Below are 17,467 nucleotides of genomic sequence, written 5' to 3'. Positions count from 1 at the left end.
TGTGCTGTTTGACAAGCAATAACTTACTCGCTGTACGATTGCTGCAACTTTTTGTGCTGTTTGACAAGCAATAACTTACTCGCTGTACGATTGCTGCAACTGAGTCCTCAATCATGCTAAACACAGAAGTGATTCATACAGTCATTACTCGCTGGCAGTAACAACACGCAAATGAACCACTTGCATGATCCTATGACATATTTAATTTTGTTTTTTTGAAATGACTGCGGTAGGCGCCGGAACAGAAAGCGTATAGCAGGTCCGTTTATAGCTGGTTAATTCGCCGTTACAACCCGGTTTGTTTTTTCAGCGACAACGTCAGTTCTAAGGTCGACACATGTATCGTCGTTTATGTGGGCATTACGAAATTCTTAAAGCATTGTTTTCTTGTACTCATTATGAGGGACCTCTTGTCCAGCTTATTAAAGCGAATATTTTTATGCCTCGCTGATGGCGTCCCTGCGCACTACAAAATACACTGCAGGAAAGCCAACTCTCTGTGTCGGTGATGATCATCATCGGTGAACTGAAAGGTGGTTTTTTCTGCTCGAAAGCTAGTTTCTTCAAAGTGAAATGTCGAAGCCCAAAATGCAAAACGTTACGTTAAAAACGGTCTGCAGGAAATCCAACTTACACAATGGGTTTTCACGAAGGCATTCAAGCGCCTCAAGACAAAAACGCATCACGTGGTCGAAATCGAACCTGGGTTCCCGGCGTTAAGACGCGTACGACTATCCGACTGCTCCATTTAGGACCCAGTCGGAGGAGTTCGGATTTTGAGAGGGGTGCATTGGCTAGCAATATTGTGCACTCCTCCGCATGACCACGACAATAGTTGAAAGCGAAGCTTTGCTCGTGCTATTTGAAATGGCGAAGGGTCATAGTGAAAGCCGTTGCGCTCAAAAGTCCAAACTGCGTGCGAGTCAAAGTCATAGTTTAACGAGTCAAAGCCCCAACCGTCTGCGAGTCAAAACCCAAACTCAGACGACAACCAAGGAGTCACTTATGAGAAATCGAGAGAGAGAGAGAGAGAGAGAGAGAGAGAGAGAGACCTTTTTTTAGAACCAAAGGTGGTTCAGACAACCCAATTACAGGTCGTCTTCAGTGAACGCTGAAGTCAGCTCTAGTGCGTTTTTGATGTATTGCAATAGAGCTAGCTGCTGCTCGAAAGTGGAGGCGTGAACAAAGCCGCTAAAAGATAGTTCGCCTCAATGAAAAATACCCATTTGGATCCTGTTTCGTGCATTTTTTTTTTGGCGTGACATAAACAGTATGCCCTGGGGAAACTCAGTGCTTTTTTGTAGTACGACACATCATAAAAGTCCCAGTTATTACGGGAAAAACTCGGTTAGCGCCGTGGGCTACCTTTTGTGGGTACTTTATTTCACGAGCGTCTCAACCCACCCTCTCCCTTTTCTCATTTCAGACGGCGCAGGCAAAAAGCACTACGGCGTATGCTCTTCCTTTCTGGACACCGTGGAGCCCGGAGAGGGGATTGCTTGCTTCGTCAGAATGTGAGTCGATCGTAATACAGCACACGTAGTCGCCTACTGTGCACGATAAGCGCTGAAGCAAGAGCAAAAAACAAAAGATGGTGCTGCTCACTCATTAGACAAAAACATGCGTCGCTCGCCATTTAAGGCAAACTATTTTTTTGCAGAAATAGGTCCCTTCTGTTGAAAAAGAGAAAAAAATACCGACGAAAACACTTTTTTAAGTTCAACTTCACACTAATCACCTTTACTTCATTTAGTGCAAGTCAAGTGCCAACTTCGACTGAACTGTTCTCAAATTCTACGCTGCCGCTTTCTGTGCAAAGAACAGAAGGACGACATAAAGCTCAACGCATTGTTCTGTATTTTGATTTTTCTTGCTCTGGAGGGTTGAAATGTTGCCATTACCTGAGCGCAGCGGAAAAATAAAAGGACATAGGCAGCACGTACTGTTCTAGGCTTGTACAGGTTTAACGAATGATCAAGAGCAAGCGGCACTTGTAGATTATGGGGCTACGTGCATATTTTGTAATTCGAACGGAGATTTTACCTTCTACGCATGAGTTGTGGAATACTTTGAAGGCATGCCTTTTTACTGGTTAGGGCCACTCTCCATTTACAAAGTCGCTTTAGTGCACCAGTAGAAAGGGTGTATGTAAACAACGAAATGCCATCTTTCCCCCTTCTTTCCTGATAGCGCGCCGAATTTCCACCTGCCAGAGCAGAAGAACGTTCCCGTGGTGCTCGTTGGGCCGGGAACGGGTATCGCCCCCTACAGGAGCTTCTGGCAACGACGCTATTGTTCTATGCAGGGAGTCTACCAGGAAGGTACGGATTATTGTAAAAACAATAGTATTTCGTGGGCTACTTTTAACACGGAAATTTTGGTCTGCCTGTATGTCCGTAAGAGGTTTACTTGTTAATCGAAGAAAACACACGACATGCCTCGATGTAACTATGCGTCATGTAACAAATACATATTACAAAAGAGAAACGCACTCACAAAAGCAACCATCCGAAAATGGGTGCCTCTGGCCCAGGCACAAGCTTTAACTACTTGTACCACTGACGAGGTGGAAAGGTCGGTTGTCGACAAACGCGAACGGGGTTAAAACACCGCGAATGTTACTAGCGCTGTTAGAGTCTCAGATGGTTACAAGTTTACCCTCGATTCAGCCGCTTGGCCAAAGTTAACGCAGATGTTGAGAGGGACGTTTCTATGACCAACGTCATTTCGAAACGGCTAAATCTGGTGGCAACGTACATTACTTGTCAAAATTGTTGAGCACAAAACAAACGTGATGCATATTTAAAACAAAACATCAATTTATAAGTGACATTTCAGTGTTCTTTTATGAGAAAATACACGGATGCTTGATTTTCTTTAGCAAATGAAACACTACAGCCACTGTGTAAAAAATTCCCCGTGAAATTGCCCGTAGAAAAAAAACGCAACGCCGACTGCACTGCTGCGGTACCGCTGAGGCCTCCTGGCAGTGGCCCTGGGGACGCCCTATTGTGCGTTTCCCACAGCGAGGGCCAGGTGGCGCCACCAGTCAGTTGCCACTCTTCGCCGGTTCGTTTAACGGTTCATATTGTACCAAAATTGTACTCATTCGCATAGGCGTGCGCAGAGTTATCGTTTAGGGGGGGGCAAAGTCTTACCGTTCCCCTTGCCCTCCCCCCTACAGCAACTCCCGACCTCTTCCCACTGAAGGCCTAGCGGTCCGAATGCAGTGCAAAGAGGGATGGTTATAAAATTTTTATTTCAATGCGATGGAATTGCAACACACAAAATATTTCTGAGCAGGAATTTTTACTTTCATGTATTACATCGGCAAGGTATGGGGCAAATTTGGTGCCCCCCTTCAGATGATTAGGGGGGGCGGCCGCCCCCCTTGCCCCCCCTGTGCGCACGCCTACGCTCATTCGTGCATTACTGTAGGTATATATTGTGGGGTAGTGGTGCTTCCCCGCGCGTGGAGAAGGGCCTTAGCGTGGAGCAGTGGAGTGCGGTAAAATTGAATGGATTGACGAGGCAGGAGGGCAGAGTAGTATCGTCTTTGTATGATTGAGCAGATGCGCGGCCAATTTTCTTGTACTGGTACTGTTTGAACACTCTGAATAGTTGCTTTAAGGCAAGCTAAACCTTAAACGACTGAGCTCTAAGCCACAAAAAGGGAAAATAACAGCGAAATACAGCTTGCAGACAAGAAGGGCGGCCGCCGATGGTGCTTCAATCGAACGGCCTCTTTTACGTGTTTCAGGCTGAATTCGTTTTTGGCTGGTCTTGCATTACGTCTTATCAGGGCCGAATGGATCAGGCCCCGTATTGGTTTATTTGAGTGAGTGAGTGATGTTGTGAGGGAGAGGGTTTGTTGGAGAGAGCGACCTTGCATAAAGCTGCTAGAAATAGCTATATCAATAACCAGAAATAATTTTTAACTATCTACCAGCTTGGATACAGACACTGCTGAACTCCAAGTTATTTGCCATCTTTGTCTTTTTGTATGTGTTCCTATCTCTACCCAATCTAGGTCAGCCGTTCTACGAAGGCCAGATGGAGCTGTACTTCGGGTGCCGGACGAAAGAGTCACAACTGTACGCCGAGGAAGTGCAGACAATGAAAGACGCCGGGGCGCTGCAGAACGTCTTCCTGGCCTTCTCCAGAGTACCGGGACAGAAAAAGGCATGTATTATAGACGCCCCTCGGCGTAAATTGTGCCGAGTACAACAGTGAGCTTATTGCAAGGGTACCGCAAACTCAGACCGGACCTGCCCGCTCTGACAACCTTAACTTGTTTCCTAATCGCCCGTGTCTGTCGTGATCTTAAGAAGAGGAACAAGGCATTGCATAAGAACCACCGTATACTTAAGAATATGCCCGCAACTTGACATTGGGATGATGGTTGCGGGAATTTAGAATGTTAAAATTTCATTTTTCAGAACTGAGAAATTTCATTTTCAGAAAAATTTCATTTTTCACTGTTGAGCCCCCGATGAGGTCCATCGTCAATATGTGGCCTGCTGCGGATTTCTAATTTGTCTCCAACATAGACGATGATGATGATTGTAGAGACGCTGAGAAGGGTGTGGCACGTCGGTATAGTGAACTAGAATACGTCGGCACGCACGGGGCACGGGGACAGGGAGGGGGCACGCCCAGGAGTTCGGAACGCTGTGCTTGGACCGCCGTGCACGGGTTTGCGTCACTCTCTTCACGGCGAAAATAAACGCTGAAGAATGGCTTTTCCCTGTCGTAACATGGCCCATGCTCAAGCCACTGGCCTGCGCTCCTTTTTAATCTATTCCCTGAACGGCGCGTATTACGTCCCAAACGTTCCAGATTGGAAGCCATAAAGAGAATCAGGTATAGGGGCACAGAACCAAAAAACAAAAGCACGGAGGTTTTTGAAGTGCACTCCTAAATGCACGCAGAACCAAGGAAGTAACAGCTAGGAAAACTGCAACAGGCAGTGCGGGCTCTTGTGCTGATAGTTCCTGCCTTTACTATTCCCGCGTGTCTTTTAGATTCGCGAGGGATTCTGCCCGCAGGAAGTGGGAAAACGAATACTGAGAAACTAGGAACCTAGGAATCATTATTTCACAAAGAATGTCTGGCTTTTAGGTGTGGCTTTCACATTTCTGTAGTTTTCGATGGTATGATGCATATAGTTTCATACCCATATCTACTGGAAGAAGATCTGGTGCTAGTACTTAAGCGGGCGGCACTTCAACGCGTGTTACATCATAAAATGCTGATAAGTGTTTGATTTGTACTTCGCATGACTTGCACAAGCTGGAAAGTTGACTAGGCCAGTAAAGATTGCAACAAAGCCACTAAAGGACCATTTAAAGTTGCTTTACCTGATTAATAGCACAGCTTACTTCGTCAGGAATTGTGTGAAAAGTTTCATGCAGCGCGAGAAAGACAAAGTCCGTCAGTTTGAATTTGTTAGTACGAGCCACAAGAAGCCATGCCACAAGCCAGGCGAAGTAAAATAAAACAGTTTCGGCTGTTACGGTGACTCACGCAACCGCACACGCCTGTAGTGAGAGATATCCCTCTAGTGTGAATGGTACGACACTCTGTCCTATGTGGACATTGACGGTCATAAGTCTATTGGTTGGTGTGCGAGGACAAGGCCATGTCATAGCCAGTGCTGACACCGTTGCTTCAAAAGTAAAGTAACACTTCATTGCTTCCTAGTCAACACATTGCCGAAACACGCGCTATCTCGCCGTCCCGTGACCCACCCACGAACCTTATTTCATGGGGATACACAGCTCGGACATTGTGCGCTTATAACAGTAAAATATGGTGATTGGGGTCGTCTTATCAATCGGGTTCATACGTTCCAGTGCTACGTGCAAGACCGGCTGCATGAGAGAGCTGACGAGCTGTACAAGCTGCTCATGAAGGACAACGGCCACCTGTACGTCTGCGGTGACGTCATCATGGCCGACGGAGTCAACAAGGCGGTGCGCGCCATCCTCAAGGACAAGGGGAATGTTACTGAGGAAAAGGCCGAAGCGCTCATGGACAAGCTCAGGGTATGTGTCCGTCTGTGCAACCGACATTGTTAATGAGTGCGTGCGGAATGAAACGGGTGGTTTATTGGTCTATCGGCAATAAAAATGTAGTGTTTGAGGCGAAAGGATTTCATTCAAGAGTTCCGGGTTGAATGCCTAATAAGTGAATTTTAGCGATGTGTCACTATTTTTTAAATTTTTTAGCATGGCTAATGCTGAGATTAAGAACTGACGGTGCTCGACATGCTTTATTTTACAAATGATTGCCTAATCTTTCTCACAAGTGGAGTCATGTCAAAAGTGCAATTTCCTCAGTGGTAGTTCCATAACCTACTTCTGGGCAGTTACCAACCTTTAAAGGCAGGCTTTGCCCCTCTACTCGCTAAGGGTTCTGTCGCGACCGTCGGCGTCAACAAAAAGCTCCCGCGAACAAATACAAAAATTACTGGCACTGCCAGGAATCGAACCTGGGAAGAATACAGAAACAGGGCGAGAGCTTGTTGTCTTACCAGATGGGGGAGACAGACGGTGGGCTCAGTGAGCACAGCTGCGGGGGGTTTACCCCCTACGTTCTCGCTGAATGACCCACGTGATAGCCTCACGCGACCTCTCGCGACGCTGTGCGCTCCGCACACGGCATGTGCTGTGGCCGTGAGCGTGCCTTGCGAATGCGCCAGGGCTTAGCAAAAATTAAGGGAAGCTCACACGAAGACAAGGCATAGCACTTCTCCGTCTCTGCCGCCGATTTCGTCACCTCCCTCGGGTGCGGCAGAGACGGTGGAGAAGTGAGATCGTCTAATACCGGGTCAGAGCTTCCTTTAATTTTATAATGAAATTTCCACTCATGTGGTTCACCAGTACAACTCAATCAACCACCGGTCATGAATCATGCATTGATCTAACCTTAGCAAAGAATATCTCTTTGAAGTAATAGAGCGTGTGGTTAAGTACACTCCATTTGTCTCCGGTTTCCCTCTTTGTAGAGCCACGTGCGTGAATCAATTGACCTCGCACGGTTAATCGTTGTGGGTGTCGTTTACAGCTTCGCTGTCTAATCCCCTTCACAGAGTGGATTGGCCCGCATTAAAAAAAACGATTTCTTTTGCAGTTACTTCAGATGTAAATGCTTGCCAAAGAAAAATAGCCCGGCAATGCCAGTAGTGATGTTATAAAACCGTCTGTGCTTGCCATAAGATATCTAATAATGGTTGCCTATACCTCTCAAAACTGGAGCCCGGTAAAAAGCGCAATTTTTTTGGCGGAAGCTCCATACAGCTACTTTCATGGCAGTTACGAAGTTTTTACACACTCTATTTCTTTTGCAGTTACTTGTAAATGTAAAGGCTTGCCGGAGGCAAATGGTGCGGCATGGCTAGTGCTGACGTTAAAAGGCAGACTGTGCTAGACATACTACATTTTACTAACGGTTGTCTAATGGAGTGAGTGAGGGAGTAAGTGATGCGTCTTCTGGCTGCATCTCTCTTCCCCTCTCTCACCCCCCAGGAGGAGAACCGCATCCACGAGGACATCTTCGGCGTCACCCTGCGCACCGAGGAAGCAACGAGAAAAAGCCGGGAGGATGCCAAGCGGCGTAGCACGAACAAGTGACACCCGCTGGCGAGGCTGCCCGACTCCTTTGGCTCGCTCACTTTCTCCAGGCTCAGGGCTCTCCTCACTAACAGCACCGTGGTACCCCCGCCGGAAGGGCGGCAACACGCCAAATGACGACACCTGCATCGCCGCCGCACGGGGGCGCCGCCGTTTTCTTCCCTAGCACTTTGGCTGGTGTAACACGTGGAATAATGTCCACAACCAGTGCCGCGTCCTTCAAGATACAACACGCACAATCGGGCAGTAATATTTCGATCTTTTTTTCGTCTGTCTGTTAACCTTTGTAGATGAAAACAATTGCTGTCGTACGTGATACTGCACCACGGGTAGACTAATCCTCGTAATGACACTGGCTTTCCATTACAACGGTGCGGGGAAGTAATCAAACCTATGAAGCTAGCGCACGTCATCCTCAGTAAATTCGCTCACTTTTTCGATGATGACCGTGCGATTGAAGCGAGTGAGTGGACTCGTCAATGCGGGTGCAGTGAATACTAGTTTGGCGAGAAAGAGCAATGCGGGTGGATTGTTGGGGGCACCGTTGCGCCGTGATCGGTTGTCAAAAAACAGTAGCCTGCACGCCACACCCCCAGAACTCACACGATTTGTTCTGCCCACTTAACCACGAGCAGCTCAATGACAGCCGATTGTCCACGGAAGCGTCACAAAGCGCGCGAACTGCAATCGCGTTAAAGGAATGCAGGTACTTAGTTTTGTTTTGTGAAGCGACTTATTCGGACAGATGGTAGGTTTCTACATCAGGCAGCTGAGGTCTCTTGGATCCACAGGGTCATCCATGTTCGCGCAGTGGGGAACCGTGTCGCTCTTCTAGTTCCGCAAATGAGATCAAATTTAGCGAGAAGACTGTCGCCAGGCCGAGCACATGATAATGTTGATTTCCGTGTTCTTGTGCCTAGCCCAGCGAGAAAAGGTGTGGCCTAAGATGCTTTCAGTATCACATCTATTAGAAGGCGACACAAATGGCGCCCAGCATTGGTATTGCCTAACGCTATTGCTGTGCTACCCTGGGGTTCTAAACCTAGTTTCGCATAGACGTGCGTGCAAACGCGAGCAGGACGTCACGTTATTGCGGCAAGAAGACAGAGTGAGGACTACGCTCCTGTGAGCCACCGAGTGGCCTGTTTGAATAAGTGTCAAGTTGAACAGAATATTGTCAATGGCATAGGCACCTGTATTGGGAAGTCCGTAGCACAATTACACTTGTACTTGACTGTTTTTCACGCCACGTAGCAGAAACTAACAAATCACTCGTGTCACAACTTGCCTACAAATATTCGTAAGATGCGTGCGTGTGGAAGTATGGAATCGTACAGTATTAACGCCCTCCTTATTTAGAAGACGCACGTAGCGAAATATTAACTCTTCTGGCTCGCAACGTTGTGTGAGGTTCGGAAACGTTAGCGGTCTGCCAAGACGGGCAACTAAATTCTCTTTTTCACATCTACAACTTTTGTCTGGGTAGCTGCTGCGTGCCAAACAGCAAACCAGAAAGTCGTGGTCAAGTGTAGTGCGGCCGGGCGAGGTAGAGCAGTTGTTTGTGCTGCTCTACGGAACAAACTCCACTAAGCAACAATGTGCGCAAATATTATAAATTTCTAAGGGGGGACAAGCACACCTTTCTGCGCTGTTGAAATGGCGCGGGGCGTCGTGTTGTCGGTAAAGCTCGAGGAACGCAGTTGCGTGGTCTGCGTAGAACCACCTCTTGCTGGTGCCAAACAGTGGAGTTAAAAATCACAGATGGCGTGCCAGCTGTTAGAAAACCCTACTTATGGCGCGACGTTGGTGATGAGGACGAGCAAAGTTCATTGCGGCAAAAACCGAGCGAGCAGAGCGGGGAATGCGAAGATTTGTCGGCCCTTTCCCTCTAGATGGAGGTCAAAAGCCTGTGGGCGTTATTGGCCTCCTCAGCCAGTCGTACGACATGTAGTTTGGACTCCGCGTCGCAGCTCAGCAACATTACCTCCAAATGCTTTAAGGAATTCACGTGAGTGACGTGCCACACCCATGCGCCCAATATAGCATCACCTTACCAACTCGAACCTCTTTAGGCTTCGTGCCACTGCTTGTTACTTCAGCTATTTTCTTGCGCACAGGAGTTGTGAAAACAAACTGTGAGACTTCAACAAGACGCTTTCTGAGAACAACAAATTCAGGCCAAAATAATTCTTTTCGCACGAGATACCCTACGAATCTCTGTGGCGGAGTAAAAGACATGTCATTGACATATATATACATACAAAAACGTTTCTTCGTCTCTTACTTGTACCAAACAGTGTGCGACGACAAGGGCGGCCACACGAAAACAATCACTAGATCCTCGTGCTAGTACACATTTAAGCGCCTAAAACTCGTCCCTGTACAGCTTTTATCCGTGTAACTTGTAAGCGACATGACCTGAGCGGTCTGTAATCCTTTATGTGTTTGCCTTTGGAGCCATAGCATTTATGCCTCCGACATGCGTTGTTACCCACGTTCACCCGTTGGCTACGTCTTGCAGCCGCTTCGTGCCCGACTGTGCTTTTCCTGTTCTTCAAGTCACACCCAACAATATTTCCCTCCTCAGATCCATATCTTTAAACCAGCTATATAAGTACACGATGTGTGCAACAGGACACGCTCCTAAGCTGCAACCGGGCTATCCGGCACGCCATTTTGGGTGTGGAGGTGGGTGGGGGGACTCCATGTGAAAGGTCGGTAACCAGGGGAAGCACATTTCAGAGAAACAGCACAGCACAAAAAATAGGTAAAATAATTTGGTGGGTATGCGTTTATGAAAAAAATATGCAATCCTTTTGTAACGTCTTGCCCTCCTCAACAGGCTTTGAGGTTGACAAAAAAAAAAAAAAAAAAACATGATGTGGCCGTCCCACCAGGTAGGAAGAGATAAAACTACAAGTCGAAGGTTCCTGATTAAAAAAAAGCTATAAAATTCCTTTTTGCGAGATTGCGAATTGAGCGTTAAGACCACGCGGCTGAAACAGAATAAAGGGCGAAGCACATGTGCGGCGAGCGACGCGTTTCCGCGCGCGTTTTGTCCCTCTACAAAACCGCTCCTGCAGGCGTGTTCCAGGTCACCGCTGCCAGACCGGTTGGGGGAGGAAACAAACGTGTGCCTAACGCGTCGCTCGCAGCACATGTGCTTCGCCCTAGAGGAAGAGCAAAGTTTCTGTTCCGTGCTCTGCTCTTCTGGAACTCGTTTCGTCGTGTACAGCCGACCCCGTTGGTAACCGACCAGTGGACCACCTGAACACGCAGAGAGACGCGACTACTCCTTTCTATATGTATAGCCGTGGTCGTCATTTTGTTGTAGACCGTGCAATACCACGCCGCATCACAACATGCAAGGCGAAACCCAAACGGATGCAACCGTTGTAGCGCCAGTACAGAACGGTTCAGCACCGCCCTGCTGTACCCGCGCGACAATGGCAGGCGTCACCAGCGTGGCTCGTCGGCCTTCGAGCCCTAATTGTGGCGTCCCGAGATGATTAAGGCCTGACACGAAACTTGCAGCCGCTGTCTCGTGCCGTGCGCAGCTAGACGTGCCCTGGGCGTCCCGCAAGAACAGCTGCTTCGTACGCAGACACTCCACGCTACCCTTATACGTGCTCTCCACTTTTCTACGCGTATTGGCCAACGTAACGTCTCCCCTAAATAGATATTTCTCACGGAGCCATCGTGCTTGTTGTTAAATGTTACGCGTACTTCCTTTTTTCGTTCTGGGCAGTTTAATTTCCCAGCGCGCGTGTAAAGAGTTCCTCCTCTTTGAAGGCGCAACCTTGAGATGAGAGTGTAACGGGGCAAGTGTGTCACGTGTTTTGTGAAGTGTTAGCGGAGAGAGATAAACAGCGAGCCTTGTCTTGTCTTGGTCGGTTACCAGGAGTGCAGCATTTTACAGAGCATTTATGTGTACAAAAGGATTTCTGCTCGGTGTTATACCACCTGTCCGTCGTACGTCCTCCGTGCTCCCAGTCGCTAATAATGTTTTCCAGCATGTTACTGTGCTCGCACCGCTCACTCTCTTCCGGGTGAATCAAAAGAAAAGAGAGAGCAGCCGTTTGTACTTTTGCGAAAGCTATTTTCCGTGCGTCGTGTGCTCCCGAAACGTTTTTGCGTCGCAGGTAGCGCATACCATGGTATGTGCTACTACAGCAAGATTTCTTGACGGGTGAGTTGGTGTGAAATTTGAAAAGCCATGAGAATTGCACAAGGAGGAGGACACACACGAAGGAGGCAACAGGAAAAGCGCATCCGGCTCTCGTCCTCTTCGTCCTGTTGCGCTCGTCCTAATGTCTTCTTTCTGTGGGTCGTCGCTTTTGGGAAATTGTCTTGGCTTTTCAAGTATGTGGTACGGGGGGTGCTAAGCAACTCCTCCTGCCTGACCGTATGACGTCTTTTTTGATGCGATGAAATGTAAAATGTCCCGCTGTAATACGCCCTCACAATGAATAGTAAACTAATCAGTATGAAAAAAGAGAAAGATGACTACGGTATAAGAAATGAAATAATCCCCTGCAAGTTATCAACTATACTGAATATTCCTATAAGGCTACCCACAAGTTTCGATTGACATTATGCACTCTTGCTCGAAAAAGTGCACAACGGACGTGAGTTTGCGAAAGCCCCGCGGGACTCATTTAGGGGAAAGGTGCAAGTTTCTGCGAACCTTGCCTTGGGAAGATATCGAAGGCGTTCTGCACAAACTTTATTCGTTGTACACTTCCTCCCTTAAACATTTTTTGGTAAATTCCGCCGGGTGTGTTGTGAAATATATACCGCACATTTTGTTCCCTCTCGTATTCCGGCGCTCCAAATTTCCACACGCTTAAAGCAGTGCCACCTGCTCACGTTTCTCCCGTAGAGAGTGGCACTCAAGTGCTAACTTTGTGGCCCACCCAAACAAGCCGTACCAATTTGCTGTAAGGGAGTGGACCTATTCCACTGCCTGTATCTGCACTTACAGGCCCCAGCATTACTTTTAGTGGGTCGCTCTACACAGGAGTTGCCGCTTCTGACGGATTCAGAGGGCGTACCGGGCCCCACTCCAAACAGATTCTGGTTGGCATTCGGCGGTCGCTGCCGAAACGTCAAATCATCGAACGGCCATTCACCAACATTACAAAAAAACATACTAAACTTCCTTAACAGCGCACGCGACTTCAGCCTTTGCGCATTAAGTCAAAGAAACAGCGCGCGATGTGCATGCCAGGCAAGCCTGATAGACTAACACCGTGGGCGCGCCCCGCGATTTCCAATATTGGACAACGGTGTCACCGGCAACCACGGTGAGAATAACCAACCAATTGGCTTTTTGTCTTCACTTGCGCTTTGTTTGAGGTGTAAATGATCCATTGTACAGACAAACAAATGCTGTTAATTTTTGCGTGGCATAGATGCTATTTCAGGTTAATCTCCCAGCAGAAGCATTGTGGCCTTGCAGCCCGTCTGTGCTTCAACTTCAAGCAACTGAGTGGCTCCTTTGCGCTTTGTTTGTTGCCTTAATTCTGCCAAAGCAATTTTGTGCCGTTGTCTGAGGTGCGGATGACGACAGGCTGGGTGGTTTACTTCGCTCTAAGGACCTCCCCTTTGGTTTACTGACATGTAGACGCAGTATTATAAGAGTGTGCTTTTAGTTTCTTCGCGTGGCTGTTGATATTAGCAGCCGCCATGTGTAGAGATAGCCGCTATAGACACCGTGAACGCGTTCGGGCGTTTACAAAAGGCGTTACACCAGGGCTGCTCAACAAGTACGGCTTGAACACTGTCGCACCTGCTGTGGAAATATTTTAGTGACACAAACGCTTCAAAACGCACAGTTTACACCAGGCACATCGATGACATTTCTTTTTGTTGAAGGGCCAGTTTTGTATCTGCGCCTTGTCTTAAAATGCACCGTTCCTGTTAGATTATCATTGGCTTGTTTATGGTGCTCCGTTGACCCGCGTAGATATTAAAGCCTTTCGAAGGCCAACTTACCTTCTCTTGCCTCTTTTCCTTTCCACGAATTAAAAGGCCACACTTTTGACTGTTCTCCTTCCAAACGGTACGGTAACATATAGGTTGCTTAATGTTTCAATTTGTCTGGTTTGTATACAGCATGGCCATAAGCCAACGCACTGACGAAATTTGAAATGACTGTTATATGTCTTGCAATAAAACAGTAATACAATAACTGAACTTTCGGCGTCGTTGAGAACACGAAGCTTTCAAGCATAATATGGTTCTAATACCGTATTGTTAATTTGCGAATGTGTTTATCCTGTGATGAGACAAAACAGAACGGAGCTTTTTTGTAGAGAAATATTGCAGGTTGGCCAAGCTGGAAGGACATTGTTGACATTTTCTGGCCCATTAACATCAATGACAGTTTTTTTCTACATTGTTTTTGACCATCTCAAGGAAGAGTGTCAACGTACGAGGTACTTAACGTAATGTGCCTTTTGTACTTAACTTAGTGTGTTTAGTGGGTTCGCTAAACGTTTACAGAGCCGTTTTCAGTGGTAGGTTGTTTCGTCCCTTCGTTGCAATGTTTAGGTTGCTGTTACTACCGTTGTCTCTCTTGCAAAATGATACGAGTAAATCTTGCTGCTTCAGCTGCTACCATGCGACAAGTCGGCGAGATGTACACTCTTGTTACAATTAGATCTAAGTGTGTTGAAATTTGACGGTGCGACTGCCTGGATGTGCGGTAGCCTAGAAGCCAGCAATCTCGAACCATAAAACCACCTAGGCTGGTGCGCGCGTTATGAAATGTTATTTTTACTTCGCTGAACTTTCTAGTTACCGTGCTCTCATCGGTATATGTAAGCTACAATACAAGTTGAGAGGATTTCCGCGCTGCCCGCGGTATTTTACGCAACCTAAAACCGATGCCTTTGTGGACTGCTGTACTGTTTCCTTCATACATGATAAGATAACTGCAAGGTGCATACTTTAGCTTCGCCACATGCCTCCTTTAGAAATCAGAGATCCTTTACAGTACAGCTGTAGGAACGTCTCATAAGTGTCAGTGTCAGTTATTCCGAGACGCTTAAGCAAATGGTCATACCAAATGCTTAAGGACACATCGAGCGTCTGTATATCAAGCAGCGCTTTATTGTTCTGTTATTGTTAAGATAAAACTAAATATCAACCGCACGATGCTGATTCCTAGCTCGAAGGTAAAAACAAGCATCCTGCCGACGTCTTAGCACCCAGTTTATATTTCTAGTTCCACATTCGACAAATAAAAACAGCTTGAATATATGTACAATTGCGTAGGAGCCTGTGTGTACTACAAGCATTGGTGTAGCTGACGTTAGGCTGTAATTAGTTTTGTTTTTTGTAAATCTCACTCTAACCTCGCCTTACGAACTGAGCCAGTCCCTACCTCTACTTCTATCAATTTCTTCCCCAACTTCATGGCAGTGTCTTGTGCTTGTTATTGACTTGGTGATAATGTTATTATCAAGTATTTCGTCCGCAGAATGCGGCGATTCCTCGATTCCTCGCTAACGTATGCGCGCACAACGCGTCATCCCTCAAAGAGTGTGGTTCGATGATGTTTGCTGAACGACTTATGTCCCGACTGTATCTGTGCTACTGCTATATATGGCGCTGCCGCTTGGCCCTTATCGCTTCTTAATGCTGTGTTTCCTCGCCAACGGCACTGTTGTCACGCGAGCGCTCATACCTCACGCGCGGCCGCTATATAGGGCGTTTGTTGAGATGTTGGCCTTCGACCCCACGTTCCCTGCCTGTACAGAGCTCTGTGACAATGTTTGGACCTTGGAAGATTTATCTCGCTACGTGTATAACAAAGCTGTATCGATCAACCATCGCCTGTATCACTTTGAGCGTCGGTTGTTGTTTTTTCTCTTGTTACGTGCGATAACCACTGTGCGAAACGCGGCTGCGGCTTCCTATACATATTATATAAGAAATTATACATACATCTATAAATAATATACATACTATACATAAGTCTACACATGAATAAAATATCTTTCCTTCTGTATTGATGGTCCCGACTCTTACTCACCTCGCTGTGGGCCGGGAATTTTTTTTTTTAGTTTATTCCTGGCCACGAGTGCAGAAACTGTCCTGCAACGGGTTATGCTTGATATTCCGGCAGGTTGGACCAACTTCAAGTACCGTTTGCGCAATAATTAGCAATGGTAATTCACAAGACGGATGAGCTGGTGGCATGAAAGGACGAACGCCTTTTCAGATTCCTCCACTGAACGGAATAATACTCAATGGTGAGCGAGCGAACAGGCGCAATTAGCAATTTCTGAGCTGTCGGTGCCTGTATGCGGAAAGAAAAATAAACATCGACTTCGGCTTCAACATGCAACTATTAAGCTTCAACATGCGGCTCAGTCAACGACGTCGTCAGCACCACCAAGGCCACGGTCAGGTTCTGCCGGTAAGAGATTGGTCTATGTGACAGCCCATCCAAGGAGTGGCAGTACATGAAGCACATAGAGAACACTGGAGTACATGTAGTGGCCTGTATACATCCCCGGTTGCATCCCCTCCTGCCATGAGTAGCAAAGCAGACGCCGCCCTTGGGACTACTTTTTCTGGCCCATTTCCAGCAATGACAGCTGCACACCCACTAAAATATGTGTCCAACCTATGGAACCTCGCGTGCTGCCGTGGCTTCTGCCTCGTCGATACTGGCAACCGAAACGCTGTGTACGGATTTGCTGTTGGCTAGTCTGAAGCGCAGCTCTTTATGGCTCAGAAGTAGGGAAATGTGGAAAGTTTGTACAACTGCGGTATTGTAGCAGATCAAAATAGCTGTTGGTTTGTATCTATTTGTCAGATAATGCACACCAAGCCTGGCTCAAACAGGAGAGGGCCATGCAGTTCACGCCAACCCGTGTACAGGCAATGCGCTACGAAATATATTCATAACTCTCATGGCACTACCCATGAAAAACCACCTACAAGAACCGACATCGAAAAAACTGGCACTGCAAACAGAAGCTTCTTGGCACAGTTTCACTCTTGTATGCCAAGCACATATGAGGATAATTATTGGACAGACATTCAAAGCAATAATTTTTAGCAAAAGTATACTCTTGAATGTTGGTACTTGGAACTATAGATTTGACGCGAATACTATGTTTAATACATGAAGCCGTGGCTGTGTCAATCGTGACGTAATATTCGGCATGTAAAGCAGGTTTGGAAGAGTGCAAAAGATTCAAGAGTTAATTCCCGCAGATTTTTTTGTTAGCGAACAGTTCTGGCTTCGCCTATTTCAGCATGGCCCATGGCACGTGGCACTAAATTGCACCAGTGGCACTAATAAGCACAGGAGGAGGAGCTATAGATTTATACACTCAAAGTTTTATGGGACAGAGCGAACGACCCAGTTTGAGTTAAAAAAAACCATAATTTCCAGCGTGCAGCCGAATATACGTTGCCGGCATTTAGACAGTAGAAGGCTGTACAAAAAAGCAAGCTAATTAGACGTCTCAGTTTCTCCTTTCATGCCTTGTATTGTCAGCGTTGCAACCGCAGGCTACAAATCTTCTACCCATCCCGTCTCTCCGTTTCCCGGCGTGATAGCACTTCACTCCACTCCGTGAGTGTACTATAGGGTTGTGATCATATGCAGACGTGTGCTTCAGAGGACCCGCCGCAAAATCACAACCCCACTAAGGGCAACATTTGTATTGTGGTAGGTATTATATCGCCAACCACTGTACGTCCGCGTTTTCGATCGCAAAGCGTCCAGCCAAACTAGAAGAATAAAAGTGGGGTCAAACGGAGTGTTCGTTTCGGAGAAATGTTGTCAGCGTTTCAGTTTTTTAAATACG

The 17,467-nt window shown here is 47.0% G+C and overlaps 1 protein-coding gene across 1 annotated transcript; it reads left to right on the top strand.

Moving 5' to 3' along the window:
* Positions 1 to 1,432: 1,432 nt before the first annotated feature.
* LOC144165291 (nitric oxide synthase, salivary gland-like) lies at positions 1,433 to 15,651 on the top strand. The gene is made up of 5 exons (XM_077695412.1): positions 1,433 to 1,514; positions 2,191 to 2,321; positions 4,031 to 4,182; positions 5,856 to 6,047; positions 7,530 to 15,651. Exons 2-5 carry the CDS (start codon positions 2,300 to 2,302, stop codon positions 7,632 to 7,634), a joined length of 471 nt encoding a protein of 156 aa, XP_077551538.1. The 5' UTR covers positions 1,433 to 1,514; positions 2,191 to 2,299; the 3' UTR covers positions 7,635 to 15,651.
* Positions 15,652 to 17,467: the final 1,816 nt, after the last annotated feature.

Source organism: Haemaphysalis longicornis, unplaced genomic scaffold, assembly GCF_048455015.1.
Source record: "Haemaphysalis longicornis isolate Haplotype H1 unplaced genomic scaffold, Haemaphysalis longicornis Haplotype H1 scaffold_14, whole genome shotgun sequence".
Classification (NCBI taxonomy): Eukaryota; Metazoa; Arthropoda; class Arachnida; order Ixodida; family Ixodidae; genus Haemaphysalis; species Haemaphysalis longicornis.
This window is presented reverse-complemented; position numbering and strand designations above follow the sequence as displayed.

Bases quoted from the DNA above. Each gene is read 5' to 3' on its own strand.
- LOC144165291 (XM_077695412.1), top strand. From the start codon at position 2,300: ATGCAGGGAGTCTACCAGGAAG. The intron at 4,183-5,855 runs GCATGTATTATA...CATACGTTCCAG, and splicing joins GAGTACCGGGACAGAAAAAG to TGCTACGTGCAAGACCGGCT. The intron at 6,048-7,529 runs GTATGTGTCCGT...CTCACCCCCCAG, and splicing joins CGCTCATGGACAAGCTCAGG to GAGGAGAACCGCATCCACGA.